This window comes from Stegodyphus dumicola, chromosome 9, assembly GCF_044657685.1.
Source record: "Stegodyphus dumicola isolate Sdum_Otavi_A_Nest chromosome 9, ASM4465768v1".
Classification (NCBI taxonomy): Eukaryota; Metazoa; Arthropoda; class Arachnida; order Araneae; family Eresidae; genus Stegodyphus; species Stegodyphus dumicola.
The window spans coordinates 167,230,122-167,250,417 of NC_140776.1; the positions used below are offsets into that span (position 1 = coordinate 167,230,122).

A 20,296-nucleotide genomic window follows, 5' to 3' on the forward strand; every position below is an offset into this window, starting at 1 on the left:
AAATTAACACAACTAACGAAGAAATACTAAAGACCGTCTATAAATTCTACAATAAAATCGAAAATCATCCCTCAAATCTCGTCAAAAACATGGGCAATTACGATTACATTATAGAACAGCCGTACAAAAGACCAAGGACAATTCATCATAATGTTCGTTGGTAACATATGTATATACTCATCATCGTATTTTATTATTTTATTATTCAGTATTTACTCAAGATTTTTGCTATACTTCAATTCTTTTGAACCTTGAATGAACTTTTATTGAAGGAATTACCTTATTTATCTGCAACTGTATTGGCCGATTAGCAGCTACACCTCTATACTCAAGTTATATTTTTCTTTAATCATCATGCATCAGCATCATCATACTGATATTTTTCTAAGTTTACTGATAATGTTAGAATACAATTCTATTCATCAGATTTGTAAATAGTCTATTATTTATTTTAATATAAAGCAAAATATGTCACCTTGAGCATCTCTCGACTCTGCCAATCAACATCACGGAAATAGCACACGTGACCAGCACCTCTGACTTACGTTAGTAAATTGAAATTACATCCCTGGCATAGATGTCACTTTTGTAATCAACATCTCGAATTAACACTGTGATTCAGGAATCTATTTTACTACTTACATGCATCCTTATGAGACAAGCACCAATACATTTCTAAGGCCTTTAATGGATAATATAACAGGTCAAGTAATGTACTTTTATTAGTACAAAACTTGAAGTATAACGTTATGACCTGACCTAACCTGAAAGGTCAGATCCCACTCCAACATTCAGAATAATCAATTCGGCTTTCGTCAAGGACATTCAACAACTAATTCTCAATTTTAGCAGAAAAAAATTGCAGAAGCTTTTAATAATAAATCTTGTTTCGTTGCCTGCTTCCTGGACATCGCATTTGACAAAATTTGGCCTAATGGTTTACTCTACAAAATCATCTAAATTAAAAGCGACATTAATAAAGCATGTAGAATCATTAGGATTTTTTGGAAGCCAGAGAGATGAAAAATTAACAACCGCCTTCGCCGGGAATCGAACCACGGACCTCTGGAATACCGGCCCAACGTGCAGAACCATTACACCCGAAGAACGCTAGGAAAGTGGGAGAAATACATTATATACTCCCCTTTTTGAAAGGGTGACTAGGGTTTTAGGGGACCTAGTCGCCAAATCCTGGGTGTGGAGAATCTTCATCCACAACCCTTTTAATTTGGGTGTCACTTGTAGAGTCATTAGGTTAATTAGAAGCAGAAAAGATGAAAAATATGCAACCGCCTTCACTTGGAATCGAACCACGGACCTCTGGAATACCGGCCCAGCGTACTACCATTACACCACGAAGGCACGCTAGGGAAGTGGGAGAAATACCTTATAAGCATTTCTGAATAAATTAATGTCCCAATATTCCGCTTTTCGTTCCCATCATTGTAATAAATTGTATTTTTATTTTTCCAAAGAGGCGATTTGCCCAGAAGGACTATTAATTTCGTTTCAGCATTCTACGTTGGCTCACTATAAATGTCGGTTCACTTTTTAAATTGTTGCCGCCGAATATTAGAGCCCCGTTGTGTTATATTTAATGAAGAGTCTGCATGAATGTTATGTACAGTGGATGGACAAAAATATGGAAACACCTTGTGAAATGCACGTTTGAAAAGAAAGATTGATTTTAATGAAATATGTAGGTGGCGCTGGCATTTTTGACTACTGACGCCACCTATACAACTTCGTAAATGTGGTAAACAGTTCAGTTGTTGTCGGAGTACAGTTATGTGAGGTTGTCATTGCATTATGTCAGAGTTAAGAGACTTCGAACGTGGGCAAAGTGTTGGAGCACGTATGGTAGGTGCTTCCGTAAGCAAGGTAGCCGAGGTGTTTAGTGTTTCAAGAGGTACTGTATCAAAGATTTATTCCGCATATTTGAAAAGCGGAAAAACATCATCTGCTAAATCACAGCGCGGACGAAAGTGTGTCCTGAGTGATCGTGACAGACGATCATTAAGGGCAATTGTGACGAAAAATAAGAAGACCACAGCTGCAAAAGTTACTGCTGAAATGAATGTTGTGTTATTAAACCCTGTGAGTACCAAAACAATTAGAAGGGAGCTTCATAAACAGGGAATTGCTGGCCGTGCTGCAATTGAGAAGCCACTCATCAGTGATGCTAATGCCCGTAACAGGAAAAGGTGGTGTTTAAGTCATAAAGCCTGGACTACAGAGCAGTGGAAGCGAGTAATATGGTCTGACGAGTCTTCTTTCACATTGTTTCCCACTTCTGGCCGAGTTTACGTCTGAAGAACGCCATCTCAAGCCTATAATACAGACTGCTTGTTGCCAAGAGTGAAACATGGCAGGGGTTCTGTTATGGTTTGGGCAGCCATATCGTGGTTCTCTGCTAGCCCCATGATAACTGTGTCAGAGCACATGACTGCCAAGACTTATGTGAACATTTTGGCCGATCAAGTTCATCCCATGGTACAAACTTTGTTCCCCGATGGTGATTGTGTCTTCCAAGATGACAAAGCCCCTGTTCACACAGCTCACATTGTCCAGGACTGGTTTTCTGAGCACGAGGATGAGTTGTCCCATCTCCCCTGGCCACCACAGTCACCAGACCTGAATATTATCGAACCTTTGTGGTCTACATTGGAACGGAAAGTGCGTTCTCGTTATCCACCGCCAACATCGTTATCTGAACTTGCCACCGTTTTGCAGGAAGAATGGTTTAATATTCCCTTGGCAAACAAACAGGAACTGTATTTATCCATTCCGAGAAGACTGCAAGCTGTTTTGGATGCCAACGGGTTTCCTACCTCATATTAAGCAAAGAAACATGTTTTTTTAAAGGTGTTTCCATATTTTTGTCCAACCCCTGTATGTTTCTCGCATTGTGATAAAACAACAATACCTAGAGTCATCAAACTTTGAATACTGAACATTTCCATCCAAATATGGGCATTTGGAAGCCGAAATTTAGAATTTGTTTAATTCTCGATTTTATATTTTGTAAAACTTTAACAAATTTTTTATTAACAAACTCCACGATTTCAAAGCGAACAACGGCAAGACTGTAAGGAAAAATCATTTTTATCTCCAGAGCGCGAGACTGTGTATTGGAAATTCTAAAGCTATGCCCCGTTTAACATTATTTTGCAATATTGCTGACGAACTGAATTTTATGGTTTAAATGCGAAGAACATGATATTTAATAAGTAAAGGTAACATACAAAATGTTAAAAAAGCGCCCCTTTGGGCGTAATGTAAAATCTGAATGCTTTCAAAATTTTTTTTATTTATATTTATTTGATTTTTTCCCTCACAATTATTATTTGAAAATAATGCTACTACTTAGTAATTTTCTTTCAAATAATAAACAAAAGCAAAAGATCAGATTTTCACTTTGAAGGCAGGCAGTTAAAAATACGACACAAATTTTGCAATCGACTTTTTTTACAACTTGCTAGAAAGAAACCTTCCTTATGGGTGATACTCGTAGGATAAAATAACACTCACTGTAAAAGTTAAATGATACTACCAGATAAAATGAATTTTAAACCATCAATTTACACTGTATTAAGACACACACTTCTTTAATAGCATATATAAGTAAAAGATATTTTTTTGCCCTTATAACAAAAAAGAGACTTTTCTTCGCGATTTTTTAACCTTTTTCCAATTTGATTCTTTATAGTGAAAGCATATAAACCGTATCCCAAATGATCTAGTTTTCGAAATATTTCTGTTAATTCCCAACAAAAAGTGAATGGTTAATTAAGTGTAATCGCCTTGAATGAGAAGAAATTAATACATTCCAATCAAACATTTTTTTAATGCAGTATTTTATCTGGTCTTTAAAAAATTCTGTATTAAAATGCTGCACAATTAGCTTTCTCTCACACAGAATTTCCCTTTGTTCGCTCTAAGCTTGATCTTTCGACCTGCGAGGAGAGGCCCACTAGCGGCCGAGCGGTAAAAGTTGCTGAACACTGGCAGTTCGGGCGAGGTTCGAATCCTCTAGCTGCATGCACGTTCTCGTGGTTTTCCGCACGTGTAATGTGTATACGAGCCAGTTTCCCTTAGAAAGACCTCCACAAAGGCATCCCTTTCCTTAGGCAGATAGCTCTAGTGTGCTTTACCGTAATCTCAATACATCAATCAAAATCAACACCCTGCGGGAAGAAAGACTTCTGTCTGTCTTAGGTTGAAGCATAAACAGAAAACTTGCTGCTTAATATGTTGTGCGACTTTTAAAAAGTTCATACATGGACGATTAAATAATTATAATTTCTGTCTAATCACTTATTTAAGTAAATTACTAATCGAACGTAATCAACTTTTAGCTAACAGTTTATAATTTAATATTTCAAAGACCTTAGCGGGGACAAAGAGCTCTTTACGTTCAAACATAAAGAAAAGGTTTGCTTGTTACGACATGAACCTTTAAAAAGTCTAAACGTAATTTAGTTCTTAATTCTACAAACTGGAAAGGAACTAGATCGAAAGAAAACGCAGCCGATTTTTGTTTTATTCAGGGAGAATTGTTTATTTTTATTGCTTACAAATCTTGAGATATATCATATAAAGTCAAATAATTTCTTACATGGCTTTACCGCTTCTATCATGTTTAGCAACATTCAGTCATATAATCTTGAAAAGTCTTCAATTCTGCCAGTTCCTTAATACAATTCATTTCAAATTGTATTTAGCTCACCAGAGGCAAAGCGGAAAAATAGGTGAAAACAGGTAGTTCGAACAGGGTTCATATCCTAGCTGCATCGCAGTTTCGTCGTTTTCTTCACATTTTTGGCTTGGTTTATTTGATTACGGCATAGCACATTACCTCAGTAAGGGCAGTGATACTTTCCTGGAGAAATGTCTAAGGAAAACTGACTCATACCCACGTTATGTATGGGGGAAAAGACGATAACGCCGATGCAGCCAGCCCGTTCGCCCAAAATTGAGTCCAGGTCAAACTACCAGCGTTCAGCGACTTTACTGCTGTACTGCTATGACCCGTTTTTCTCAACTATAAAGTGGCCGGGAGCCAGGAAAGGGGTATTGTCGTGACTTGCGATGTGGCGAATTTTGGTACTTAGTTAATACTTTTGTAACAGACAGCGCCACCACTTTTTCAAGTCATTTCATCACACAGTTGCCATTCGCCAATGTAACAGCCAATTAAAAAATATTCAGAACTACCTTTCAAATTTGCATAATAAGATTTATTCTTATTAAATATTAATATATATATATATATATATATATATATATATATTGTCTGTTTTGCAAAATATTTATTTCTTGTGCTGTGTTTTATATTACGGATAAGAAAATTTTCAGTGTACGAAAATACAAGTGTGAATTTTTTTTATTAAATTAGCTGGTTTAAGTATTTCACTGAATTATTTGGTATTAATATAACTGAAAGTGAGCTCCTAAATGTGATGGATATAGATAATATCAAGAACTTTACGCATATAGTGAATGAAACACACCCAGTTTTGTACTGCTATATTTACTTGTCAAAATCTATTTCAAACGATTTGTTGTAAGCACAGCATTAAAAAGTCTGATATGTAGACCACGACTTCCCTTGCGCGGAATATTAAATTATACGCACATTTTTTTTCTGCATTTCATTGAAACTTATTTCCTCTCTCATTAGAGATAGTTTTCTCTTTCAATTAATTCAATTCTCACTTTGCGACAAGACAAAAATACATAAAACCTCAAAATAGCTTTATTAAAAATTGCAAAATATAGAGACTTGAAACACCAAATACAATTAAAACAATTAAAAAAAAAACAATTTTTACAATTAAAATTATTGTTTCTACGCAAAAACAAGTAGTTATGCCAGCGACAAGAAGGCAGATTTTTCGGTGCACAAAACTTTTACTTTGGGTCCCACTTGGCAAAAAGACACTAAAAGTGCAGAAACTGAATTCACTATTTCGCTAAGTTTCAAATGCAAACAAATATGGCAGCTATAGTAAAAAAAAAAATTAGGCTTAGCCGCACTTAAAAAACTTTTAAATAGCTAATAATTCTACAACTATTGCATGCAGATTAACTAAAGGCATAAGAACTTTAACTGGGAGATAAGAACAACATAATTCAATCATTTTTAAAGCAAAACATGCACAATTTACCAATATATAAAAATTAATTTTAAAAAAAACTGAGCTCACGCAGCTGAGTTACAAAGTGGGTATATTTGCTTATTTATACACTTTTGGTGCAGCCGAATCCAACCAAAAAGGTAGGTGCACAACTACATGTTATATCATATACAAAATTTCAACGTTTTGAGTCTACTCGTTTTTGATTTATGCGAGCTACATACTTACATACGTACATCTAGACATCACAAAAAAATCTGTCCTGAATCCATTTTAAATCCTTTTTGCAAACCGTTTTGGGAAAAAGAGTCCTTTATTCTGTTCTTACCTACAGATGTCATGCAAAAACATCGTTCATTGTATCTGATAGCAGTTAATATATGGGTATTTTCATTGAAATATGATACCCGAAAATTTTCATGGCTGCGACACTTCTTACAAAAGTACAACTTACTTCGTTTGATTTACTTACAACTTACTTCGTTCACTGTCTGTCTCATTATTTACAACTTACTTCGTACAAGGAAGTAAAAAAGTGAGTTCTCAAATATCAGTAAATAATTAATTTTATTCCTTTTGTTCTTTCATATTATAATAGTTTATCATTTATCAGTACAAAAACTGAGGTAATTAAAAAATTAACTTTTTAGATATTTTTAGTATTTTTTCATTAACGTTATAAGGTATTTTCTCCCTCCTTTCTGCATGCCTTCGTGGTGTAACCGTAGCACACTCGGCGCGTATTCGAGAGGTGCAGGTTCAAGTTCCGGCGACTCCTTTGCACATTTTTCACAGCTCCTTTAAAATAACCTAATGACTCTACAGTGGCGCTCGAACTAAAATGTTGTGAACGATGATTCTTCACAACCAGGATTTAACGATCGGGTTTCCTAATTTCCATTTGCCCTTTAAAAGGGATAATGTATTTTCTCTCTCCTTCCAGTATGCCTTTGTGGTGTGACGGTTAGCACACTAGGCGCGTATTCGAGAGGTTCAGGTTCGAGTCCTGGCAAAAGGCATTGCTCATTTTCAAAAATACCTCTCGGCGTATTATAAAAAAATAACCTAATAGATTCTAAAACGTAATTAATGAAAATCATTTCAACCCAAAATAGGATTTGCGTTAGTGAATTTTAGTTAAGAATAGTGGCTCCCCAACTATTCTGAATATTATTGGAATAATTTAAAGATTAAATCCGATAGTATCTTAAGATGGTTTTGCAATCAGAAAACAAACTCATATTGATTCATCCTTATTTTCTTTACAAATGCCGAATATCTGTTTGCAAGTCTAATCTGTTTTCAAATCAAATGCCGAATATCTGTTTTCTATTTGAACTTGATCAAATAGTGTGTTAGTGTTTAATTCAAAAGATAATATTATGCATTGATTAACATTTCCTCTAACTTCTTTTTAACTAAGGTTGCCTATGAGCAACCCCTTTAATTCTGACTCGCAGCTTTTATTTTTAGGTCAGGATATGAATGTAATGTTAAGGCCAGGATATGAACGTCGGAAGGTTAAGGATATGAACCTTTAAACAATAGGATTTCTTTTGAAGCACAGCGGCATGACAATGATCAATAATCTTAGCATCACTAAGAATAATTTTCTGGGTTCTCATACTGAAATTTTCCCAGAGTATTAAAAGTTGTAAATGAAAACGTAAGCATATTATAAAGGAAAATGTAGCCGAAAAATGCTGTGACTGCTATTTAACTCTAAAGAGGGGTTATCAAAGAGAAAATGAGAATTAATATTGATTAAAATTGCATTTTAGGTAATTATTACTGATTATAATAGACTGCAATGTTTGAATATGAATTCTTTGAATATTTTTTTAAAAAATTATGATTGCGAAAATAGAAAAATAGTTTCTTGGATTGATTCCTTTCTCACAGAAGCCAGATGAATTCTGTTTTACTTAATGAAAACTAAAATTTATTTGCATATTAATCTGTCCTCTGTGAGCACTTTATTTCAGTGATCTCTATTAATCTGCCATTTGTTTTTCTTAATTTAAATGCTTCAAGAATAATTAGAAAAGGACCTAATTCTCTTCTTGCCTTTAAATTCTTCATTTGTAAAACTGCATTTTCAGCTATAATCATGTGAAATAATTCTCTAAATATAATTCAGTGCAGAAAAAATAAGATATATAAACAGCTTGCAAATGGGATCACCACTTAGATTCTGTTTTAGAAATATGATGAAGCTTACGAAAAATCTAGGAAGCGAAGTAATTCCGTACAATATTTTATAATTTTTTATCAATGATCAACCTGTAAATATAATTTATCGACATGCAAATATAATTTAATAATTTAATGTGTACGTATATTACCGTGAAACACCGAAATTGGAGAATATCGACTTTCACCGGAGAATGACAACATTTACCACATACATCGGTGAAAGATCGAATATTGCATTACATTCTTGTACATTCGGACCCTCACCGGTGTTATGTCGACAATCACAGATATGCTCTGGTGTAGGTCGAAAAGAGAGTTCATAAGAAGTCATAATAGTTTAAGTTGTTGCAATAAATAAGATTTGAGTCACATAATTTAGTAAGCTTTTTATTACTATTATTTTATTTTCTCATTTAGAACGCACTGTATAATTAAGTAAGTTTTTAACTTCTATTATTTTCCTTTCTCATTTTCAATGTACTGTGTGTTTTAAGTTCTTATTTTAAGTCTCAAGTGCTTTTTTTCGTGACTGAATTACGGAGAAGAAATATATTCTTATATGTTCAACATTCACCGGTGAAAGTCGACATTCTCCAGATTTCGGTATTTCACCATAACATATGTTCTACATGTAAATATTATAATATATATATGCATGTATATGTGAGGAGAAGGTTCATTAGCGTCTGAGTGGTAAAGCCGCTAAACAGTGATAGTTCGGTCCGGAGTTCGCATTCCAGTGAACGGAATGGCTGTATGGGCGTTTACGCTCCCCGGGGAAAGCGATTAGAAATACGATTTGTATGCGATTGAAATGCGATATTAATGTGCAAAATTGATATAATTTTGAATATTTGTTTCACCTGTTCATTCGTGCTTTCCCAGTGCTCGGGTACCTTGGCAAGGTCGGGGGGCTCCCTCTCCAAGGAGGGTCGAAAGCCTGAGCAAAAGTGCCTACTACTTACTGACTTGGTGTGAACCCCAGGGTACCAGGTCGGTCTACAGACCCAGTGCATCTTATTTAGTTAAGCGTTGAATAACTCTACCTACATCAAAATGAGTTCTAAAGACATTCTCAAAGAAGGACAGGCATATATTGCCACCTTAGAGACAATATTGACAAATAAAGCTTCTGGCATAAACAAGGCAGTAGCCGCTGATATTCGACATCAATTTCAATTGATGTTCAACCTTCTAACTGAACAGTGTGTCGAGATGGCACACATGGAAGGACAAATTCATCAAACGTCAAACATTAAAGACTCTTATGCGAACGTACTTAAACGTCCAGCTCGTGACCGATCCAAAACATGGAGAAAACCAGATAAACAACATGTCACTATTTTATACCCCACAAATGAAGGGGATAAACCAGACAACATCAGAAAGAAGCTCTTAAAAACTATTGATCCCACAAAGCTCCACATTGGAGTGAAAAGACTTAAAAATGAGGCAAAAGGTGGTCTCTTAATAGAGACCAATAAAGCGGAAGACATAGAGACGCTAGAAAATGAAATAAATACTGTACCAGAACTTAAAAAGGACCTACAAATTGTTCGTCCTACACGTAGGCTTCCTAAAATTATAATATATGATATTCCAAGGGACTTGACTAAGGAAGAACTTAAGGAAGCCATTTTAGCCCAAAACGAAGGCATCGATGGTGATGGCCTACAGGTTAAATTTCCTATCAAGCATAAGAACGGAAATCATTGGGTTTGTGAAACCTCACCGGAGGTTTTCAAACACTTACTAAGTTACGCAAACTGTGCGTTAATTGGGAACGTTTCAATTTAAGAGAATACATCAGACCAACGCAGTGTTTTAAATGCTGCCAATACCGACATATTTCTAAACAATGCCAAACAGAAGAGGCATGTGGACATTGTGGAGAAGTGGGACATTCCCACAAAAATTGTGACAATAACTACCAAAGATGTATTCATTGTGCAGAAAGAAATGCGAATAGTGATAAGCACCTTGACGAGCAGCACTCAAGTTTCTCAAAAGACTGTCCTAGCAGACAGCTAGAAATTGAAGATCTTCGAAGAAAAATCAATTATGGCTAGAGAACTTATTCAAAATATAAAAGCGTTGCAAATTAATTTAGCGAGATCACATGTCGCAACAGCACAACTAAAGACTTGTATCTTTGAATACGACTTGATTTTTATTCAAGAACCATACTGTATCAATGACAAGCCGTCTGGCTTTCCGACTCAAACATTTTTTCTCCAAATGACCACCCCAAAACAGCCACAGTGGTGGTTAACCCACGACTTACGGTTCTGAATACTTACGCTTCTTCTACTTTAAATGTTATTACATTAAAGATTGAACATAGGACAATAACCATTTTTAACTGTTATACTCAACCTATAACGGACTTAACAGATTTAACTACTCTGTTAAACTTAGCTGAACGTTACTTTGACGATCAACATGATCTTCTTCTCCTTGGCGACTTAAACGCGAAAAGTGTGCTCTGGGGCTCCCCCTTCAAGGATCCCAGAAAACGCACACTTAGAGAATTCTTAACAATGCATAGACTGGCTGTTGAAAACGATCCGGATGGTCCCCCTACCTACAACTGCACAAGGGGAAAGAGCTGGATTGATATTACAGCTTCCAGATCAATCTCTTCCACGTCTTTCATTCATAATTGGAAAGTTATGGACTGTATCACTTTAAGTGATCATTGTTATATCTCTTTTGAAATTACGTATCAACATTCTAGCTCAACTCAAAGAGTCAAATATAAACTTACACAAATGGATTGGCTCTTACTGAAGGCAAAAATTGGTCACTTTTTTGGTTCAATGGAATCTTACTTGCCTAAAGATACAGTTGATCTTAATCAACTTATAATTAAGTGGACTCAGAAAATACAGGAATACTGTGACTTGGCAACCCACACCAAGGGAAAATATGTTAAAACTCAACACAAAGGTGTCCCTTGGTGGACCCCGGAACTCTCAATATTACGAAAAAGAATCCTCGCTTTGAGAAAGCGTTATCACAAATGTATTCATGATGACGAACTAAGTGCACACTATAAGCAAGTCTATGAAAAAGACCTTGCTCTCTATAAAAGAAAGCTTATGCAAGCCAAAAGAACAACCTGGAAAAGATATCTGGAGCGTCTAAGTCCTAGTTCACCCTTCGGGGTACACTATGACATTGCTAAGGGGACTATGCAATCCCCTCTACAATTAAAAGCGTTACTCAAACCAGATAAAACCAAGACTTCCACAATAGAAGAAACTATACGTTTCCTAATGGATTACCACTTTCCTAAAGATATAATCAGCGAAGACACGGAGTTTCATACGACAATTCGTAACAACTTAAGGAATCCATATAATTCAATAAATGATGTTCCGTTTACGATTCCAGAAGTGGAAAATGCTATCAAATCCCTCAATCCAGGCAAAGCACCTGGAATGGACAATATACCTAAAGAAATTATAGCTGAAGTTTTCTATGCTAACCCACAATTACAAGTAGCGTTACTTAATGAACTCTTCCGTCGAGGAATATTTCCTAACTGCTGGAAGACAGCGAAATTAGTATTATTCTCAAAAGAAGGAAAAAATGGTGAGCTTCCTGATGCTTACCGCCCTATTTGCTTGCTTAACGCATGGAGTAAAGTCTATGATAAATTAATCACTAACAGATTGACTTATTTCTTAGTATCGAATTCCAAATTAAGTGAACAACAATATGGCTTCACGGCGGGAAAATGCTCAGCAGATGCCATCAAGGACAACATAGTCTCACAAATAGAAGCAAACCGACGTAATAATAATTACACCAATGTTATCTCTTTGGATATCAAGAGTGCATTCAACAATATTTGGTGGCCGTTCCTACTACAGGAACTCCGCAATCTGGGATGTCCTCTAAATATTTATAAAGTTATTGAAAGTTTATTGGATAATAGACATATAATCTATGAAATAAATAATGTTCAATGCACTGCCGGCAATGAAAAAGCCGACGAGCTAGCCAAACAAGGGATTTACTCGAACACGTACCTAGACTGCAAGATCCCTATGAGTAATAGCATCAGGACGACAAAGATGAAAGCTCTCGATCTATGGCAAAGACAATGGAACGATGAAGAAACAGGACGACAAACGTTCACACTTCTACCGAATGTTTCGGAGAAACGGCATTTCAGTGATTTTTTTTAAATCAAGTTATCACTAATCACGGAGCCTTTCCGATTTATATTAACAGATTCAAACTAAAGGAATCTACATGCAAGTGTCAATGTGGTAGTGAATCCGCAGATGCACTTCATATGATTATAGACTGTTCCAGTGTATCAACAAAACGTAGAGAAATTTTCAAACAAAATATAACTTTAGAAACTCTAAAACAACTAATTAAGAACGACAAGGGACGATCTTTGTTATCAAGTTTTATGGAATACATATACCATAATGAATCAGATCTGTACTTATAAATTGATTGTATTATATAATATTATTGTACTTATATTGGAATACTCATATCACAATGAATTAGATCTGTACTTGTAAATTCAATCGTATCATGTAATATCTTTGTACTTTTATTTGCCATGTTATTAATCATTTAATTATTGTAATACTTAATATTGATTCTTTACTTTGTTCTTCCTATCATTCTATGTTGCATTGTATAACTCAATTTATGTTCAAAAAATAATTTGTTTTGTAAATATAAAAACATGCTATGTAATGTATTTTTTCAATAAAGACGTTGGCGAGGCCAACACATCTCCTAGTCAGAAGACCTCAAAATTCTAACTAGGTCTTTCAAAAATTCTAATTGGCATTATTTGATCTTTGAGCTCTTGCTCCAAAATTGAAAATTTCCTTAGCCTATTGGCTCTGGTGATACTTCTGCTTAAGAAGTGCGGACCAGACAATCCATTTTCATGTTGTATGGGCGTTTACGTGGTTTTCCCCATGTATAACGCATATACGATCCAGTTTTGCTTAGAAAGTCCTCTACAGAGGCATCCTTACCCTGAGGCAGATAGCCGTCGAGTGCTTTGCTATATTTAAATAAACCACAACAAACCATATAAGTAATTTAAAAATCGCTTTATTTTATATATGCTTATAAAATGTATATATATGTGTGTGTGTATGCGTAATTAAAAATTTTCTAATTGCTTCAGAACCTAACATTTATATTGATATTATATACATATACATACATTAATGAACATTGTATATTTGAGATTTTTTTCTTTGATATTTTATACCTGGTAGAGACATTAGGTATTTTTTTCCGGAATCAGGCAAAATGAAAATTAACAGAGCCTTCGCCGGGAATCGAACCACGGACCTCTGACAATACCGGCTCAGCGTGCAGAACCACTACACCATGAAGGGATGCTAGGAAGGCACGAGAAATACCTTACATACTCCCCTTTTGAAAGGGTGACTGAGGTTTTTAGGGGACCCAATCGCCAAATCCTGGGCGCAGAGAATCCTCATGAAACACCCTTTTAGTTCGGGCGCCACTTTAGAGACATTAGGTATTTTTTTCTGGAAGCAGGCAAGATGAAAAATTAACAACGCCTTTGCTGGGAATCGAACCACGGACCTCTGACAATACCGGCTCAGCATGCAGAACCACTATACCACGAAGGGATGCTAGGAAGGCGGGAGAAATACCTTATAACCTTGTTCTTTATTTTGTTGCATTTATTTATGCCTATATACATACATATAAAAAAAAACATAATAATAGGCTAAAAATTAAAAGCAAAATTTTTAAACCCGTCCTGCACTATAGATATGTGTGTATTGGACGGCAGAATTTAGGGAAGTTGAAATTTTTAGAATTTGGGAAAGCACCGAGTGTCAAAATTAAGGGATGAGAAGTATTTATGATTTAGGGAAAGCACTGGGATCCAAAGTTTAGGCATGGTTAAAATTTAGAACTTACAAAAGCGCTTTGCAGCAGAATTTAGGACCTGTAGAGGCGATACCAGGCGGTTTCAAGCGCCAGCCCTAGATAAAGTCTTAAGTATATATGTGGGAGTTTATTTATTCAGGACTCATATTAGTTTGAAGCATGTGCAAGAAATAAACGTAGGTATAGTAAAAAACTAAACTATTACAATTCAGGCTTAATTCAGAACGCTATAGGAGCAAGACAAAATTTAGCGAAACCACTTGGGTTTCGTTGCCAATCTTGTGATACATAGACAATAACGTATAACACACGCTATTAAGTTAGGCTAAAATTATCATTACTGATTCTAAGGCATTTTAAATTAATGTAGCAGACTGCGCTGCTCCCTGACCTTCTAATTTGACCCAGTTTATTAATTTTCGCAGACTGTTATTATTACAGAAATTTTATAAAAACTAAGCTTGAACTTTCGATTATGTCGAAAAGAGTTTCCAATTCTGGAGTTACAAAAGGGATCTACAAAGCGAAACCATGTTTAGAAGTCCATTAAACAAAATGTGGAATTGCTGCAAAAAATGCATACAGGCATATTCGTCTTAAAATTATGTGAGGAGTATGGCATTGGAAAGTCCACTGTATATGACACAAGAAAAAAGAAAAAGGAACTTTTTGAATTTTTTGTGGGAGCATCTTAAACAACTTGCATTGAACGAAATGTTTAATAAAGTAAACAAATATTAAGCTTTCTTTTGTAAATTTTGATACCCTTTAGATCGTAATTGTTCTTTATTTCATAAATTACAATTTCATAATTTTAATTGTATAATTTCTGCATGCCATCTTACCAGATTTAAATTGATGATCTATTATTAGGGGGACCAAAAAGTAATGTCGTTTCTACGCATGTCGACAACAACGATAGACAACAACATGCTAAGGGCAGAAGTGGACGCAAATCAATGTCAAACAATCGAGGAACTGTCAAACACTCTTAACCAACCTTGGTCGACCAAAAACATTTAAAGCAGAATGGAAAAATAAGCAAAGCAGGTGTTTGAGTCCCCCATAATCTGTCCGAAGAGAACAAGGCCAACCTATCCATCACACGCAATGTATTGCTTCAACGGCACCATACAGAACCATTTTTTGATCGCTTGATTAGTGGAGACAGAAAAATAAGTCCTATATGATAATCCAAAACTCAAAAGGCAGTTTTAATAGGGGTTACAAAGGGTTTACATCCCGAAAAGGCACTTCTGGGTATTTGGTGGAGTATTCGTGGAATTGTTCATTTTGAATTGCTGAAATCTGGAAAAACTGTTAATGTAGACCTTTATTCTGAACAATTGGATCTAGTGAACCAATCTTTAATTGGAAAATATCCGGCGATTGTCAACGGAAAAGGCGTCATTCTGCAACACGACTGTGCAAGACGAATACTGGAAAAACATAATGAATTGGGGTGGGAGGTACTGCCTCACCCACCATATTCGCCCGATATCGCACCCTCGGATTTCCATTTATTCCAATCCCTACAACATTTTCTTAGTAACAAAAAATTTCAAAATTTTGATGATGTCCAAAATGCCATCTTGAGATATTTTACTCAAAAACCAATTGATTTTTATTGATCTGGGATTGAAATCTGCATACTAGATGGCAAAAGGTTGCTGATAACGAGGGTGATTATATTATTGCTTAAAAATAAAAACTTGTTACAAATTTATTTGTTTGAATTTAATGTAAGAAAGCAACATTACTTTACAGCCCCCCACAGGATTTGGAAATATCCCAAATCCGGAATCGGCTAGTGCGGATTTCGAACTTTGTACTGTATTTATTAATACTATATGAAGAGATACTTTTTTAAATTATAAAAAATATTGCTTAAATTTTTATTGCATTTTATTCTCACTTTTTTGAAGTGTTTGTAAGAGTAAATTTTTAATTTTGCAATGTTATTGTCTGTTATTTTACTTCAATATTTATAATTAAATTTTATATACAACAAAATTTATTTTGTAGATTTCAAAATTGTGCATCATATACATATTTAATACTTCTAAATATGTCAAACAATACATAAAAAGTATTATAAATTAAACATGCTTATCTTCTACTACAGAAATGTTTAACAGCAACAAAATTTAATTATAAGATTTTTCTTTTCTTTCATGTTTGCAGCAAATGCAAGAAATAAAAATAATTCTGAAGATGTTTTTTATGTTGAAAGGTATCTAGTGGCATTAACTGCATAAGATACTTTTAAGCAAGTTGTAGCTTATATTTAAAAGAGTCGCTGATATTATCATCCAAGCCTCATATTTTCAAACTACAGTAAATTTTTTTATAAACATGAGGTTTAGAATAATCACTTTCCTAAAAATCAAATAATGACACAAACATCAAGTTCTTAGGAGCCTGAATTAATCAGAATCACAGAAATTCAGTGATTATGTAGAAATTATCCACAGCAGGACAACTCAGAAAGTTCTGGGGACAAGTAAAACATGCACCAAAAATTTTGGAATCATTTGCCATGATCTTTATTAAATAAATTTAAGATGATTTCTGAAAATAAAAATTCAACTTTTTTTAAAATTAAATACTGGAAAGCACTTTCCTGTTTTCTCACATGTGCTTAAAATTCTAATTTAGAATGCAGTTGTCAAGAACTGAATTTATTGCCTATGAAAAAATATTTCATTTTCAGATTAGATATAAAAGAATTTTTTTACCTCAGTAGTACATAGAGACTTCAAACTGCAAAATGTCCTGCAAAAAAGAAATAAAAATGCATTTCAATAGTCAGTACATAACAGAATATGCTATACAATATTTACATATAAGTTGCTTCAAAGGACTAAACTGGGAAGTAAATTTCTTCTGAAATTTAAGATGAATATGAAGAAGGTATACAATAAATAATTATGAAACTAAATTGAAGACCTTTAACTAAGAATTTAAACATGCTGCTAATTAATGTATACAGAATCATAGCCTTTAGTGCAGTAATAAGGAATAGCAAATGTAATAAACAGTAACTCTTTAATCAACACTAAGAAAACTGCTGAAACTGAACATAAAACACTAAGTTAATAATTTCAGAAACAGTTACAAAAAAATAATTGTTTAAAATCTTTACATATAACAACATAACACTGTTGGGCATAATAACAATTCAGCCTTTTAGGGCATAGTACATGCAGCAGAAAAGGTTTGAGATGGCACACAATTTGCTCTCAGTTCAGTTTTATATCCCTTTGGCCAGTGAAGGCAAACTCATTAGTCAACAGAGTCAATTATCAACAGTTCAGCACTGTATTTATTAATACTTGTATTCTCTTTTCAAGTATCTTCTTCCATTCATTCTCTGCATATGTCCAAACCATCTTATACCTTTCTCAACACTACATCTTTTTTCGCTCCACAACACTCCCTAAAATTAACTCAATATTTCAGTTTTTAAGTCTTAGTTAAACTATATATATATGTCGAATAAAACTTGATATTATACTTAATAACGATACTATTTTATTGATAAAAGAGAATTGCAATATATTGAAAAACTTGAATCGCAATAATGACTAACAAAACACTAATGTAAACAATGGCCTTGCATCTTCTTGAAAAGTTTGCATTTTGTATGTTGTTTTTCATTTTAAGCCTTATTACAAGTTTTCATGAATAAGATGACTTCTCTATTTACTCTTGACAAAAAGTTCATGCTTGAAAATTATTGATCGTATGAATATGTAGACTCGAATAAGAAAAACATCAAACGTTAGTTTTTTAAGCTGATTACATGAGTCGGGAATAATATTATTCCACATGTTTTCCTTCTCCAGATTACTTGTGCTGTGAACTAAGCACACATTTATTTTTCTCCAATGTTTCTACATCAGCACTTAAAATGTTCAAATTTCAAGTTTCATAATTTTTTTTTTTTTTTTTTTAATTCAGCAATTGATTTCAGAGTTGCCAATGTGAATATTAAACAGAGAAATGCAATTCCGTTGCACTAGTATTAAGAGGTTTTTTAACAAAGGCTAATGTTGCTTTGCTGATTCAGAATTCCTGAAACCTGCTGAGAAAAACTTCTGTCATAAAACTGTTGTTTTGAAATGGCAAATGTCAATATTAGATCTATTTTCTTGAGAATGTTTCAACAGGCTTGGAAAGTGAACCAAAGTTTCTGTTTCAAAAATCTTGAGCAGAAAGAGATAATTTGCTTTCAAATGAAATAACTTCTTCCAACATCAGAAAAATTGTGTTTCCTCTTCCCTATAGGAGGTTCGAATCCCGCGAACGGGCTGGCTGCATGGGCGTTTTCGTGGTTTTCCCCATGTGTAACGTGTTAAAAACGAGCCAGTTTCCCTTAGAAAGTCCTCCATGAAGGCATCCCTCCTCTTAGGCAGATAGCCCTCGAGGCTTTGCCATAATCACACACACACACACACACCTCTTCCCTATAGTTTTTTGATTAAGCTGATTTAGATGAGATGTAACGTCTACCATAAAATAAAATTTTTGGATCTACTGATCATTCATTAGTTCTGGATTATAAACACTCATTTCAAGGAGTAATGCTTTAACTTCTGTTAATAAGGATGCAAAACATTTCAAAACATTTCCTCTTGATAACCAACGCACTTTATTATTCAGCAGAAGATCTGAGTACTCGCTCTCCATTTCAACTAAAAATTCTTTAAACTGGCGATGATTAAAAGCTGTAGTAATAATGAGGTTAACAATAATATAATTATGAATTCCATAACTTTGCAAATTTCTTCTGGAAATGTCGAGCACAAAGCGCTTCTTGATGAATGATACAATGGTAAGTAAGATCTTGTCACTGATTTTTCCTTTCAAAATAATAACAAAAACGTTTCTTACCCCGGTCATTCTTTTCGCCCTGTTTGTTGCAACTGAGACAAGTTTATCGAGATTTGGTGATCTACCAGGAGACCAGAAGAAAAAGCAGAGTTGGCAGCTGTGGTTTATAAATATAAAAAACTATTTTTATTCGAATCCTGGTATATACCAACATTTTCTGTACTTTTTTTGGTTTAATTTATAAAGTAAGTTCAAAAGCAATCTAAATAAATATATATATGCATTTTTCAAGTACTGAAAAGGAAGGGCATGATGGGAATGATCTTCTAGCAATGGTGAAAGGGGTGGAATAGGGCAAAATAGGTTGAGAACCACAATGTTAGATCTTTTAAGTATTAGTTAAAAAAAAAATAAGTTTGAAGCTTTACACGGCATTTAATTATTATTAAATGAAATTTGTTTACATCTAATTAGAATTTTGGAACACTTCCGCAAAGAACCCGGCAAATGTAAACATCGCCAACTTTCGCGATAATAGTTCAAACCTGGTAATCCGGCAGATTCAACCTATTCGCTTGTAAGAAGGTTGCAACCATTCCTCTAACGTTCATTTTGTTGAATTATCACCGTCATTGTTCGCATTTGCCAATTTAAATTATTCTTCACTTATTTATTATTATTTTTTTGTATTTTCACGTTATTATTTATGAACTTTTAACAAATAGATAGAAATATTTTCATATAATAAAGGAAGTTTTCGGTGACAGATGCTAGTTTGTGGAAGAAAATATGGCGGGAGAGGGGTTAATGATAATTGGTAACATGGCTGTTAACGTAGCGTTAAGCACACAGAATCATGAGGTTTCCAACCGATAAAATATTTTGACTTCATCACCTGCCAAAATATGCATTTTAAATAATTAATTAAGTAATGTTTTTATTATTGGTATGGTCATCTAAAATTATGAGAAAAACAATATTTATGGCTTAAAACTTTAACCAGATAATATATTGTTAATGCTTTTCCAACAATAACATTTGAGAAGATTTCAGGTGTGACACACAAAGAGATGATTAAACTGAAATAAAAAGTATTATTGATTCTCTAAAATGACAGAATAGTTTTATGGATACTCAAAGTCATCAAAATTAGCAAACCACTACTTGTGTAATGAATCCAAGTGCAAATGACTCTTCAAAAGTTT

At 34.3% G+C, this 20,296-nt stretch overlaps 1 protein-coding gene and 1 long non-coding RNA gene across 10 annotated transcripts in view; one reads left to right on the forward strand and one right to left on the reverse strand.

Moving 5' to 3' along the window:
• LOC146995544 (uncharacterized) overlaps positions 1–20,296 on the reverse strand; it is a 328,926-nt gene that overhangs the window by 105,890 nt on the left and 202,740 nt on the right. For 6 of the 9 annotated variants that reach the window (XM_085824328.1, XM_085824324.1, XM_085824322.1 and 3 more), the window contains exon 2: positions 16,994–17,030. The exons of the other annotated variants lie outside the window; for them this stretch is intronic. In XM_085824328.1, coding sequence (XP_085680454.1) covers positions 16,994–17,030 — 37 coding nt within the window. The remainder of the gene's footprint in view (positions 1–16,993; positions 17,031–20,296) is intronic. 9 annotated transcript variants of the gene reach the window in all.
• The window catches only part of LOC146995545 (uncharacterized), a 50,679-nt gene that overhangs the window by 28,827 nt on the left and 1,556 nt on the right, over positions 1–20,296 (forward strand). The window lies entirely within an intron of this gene.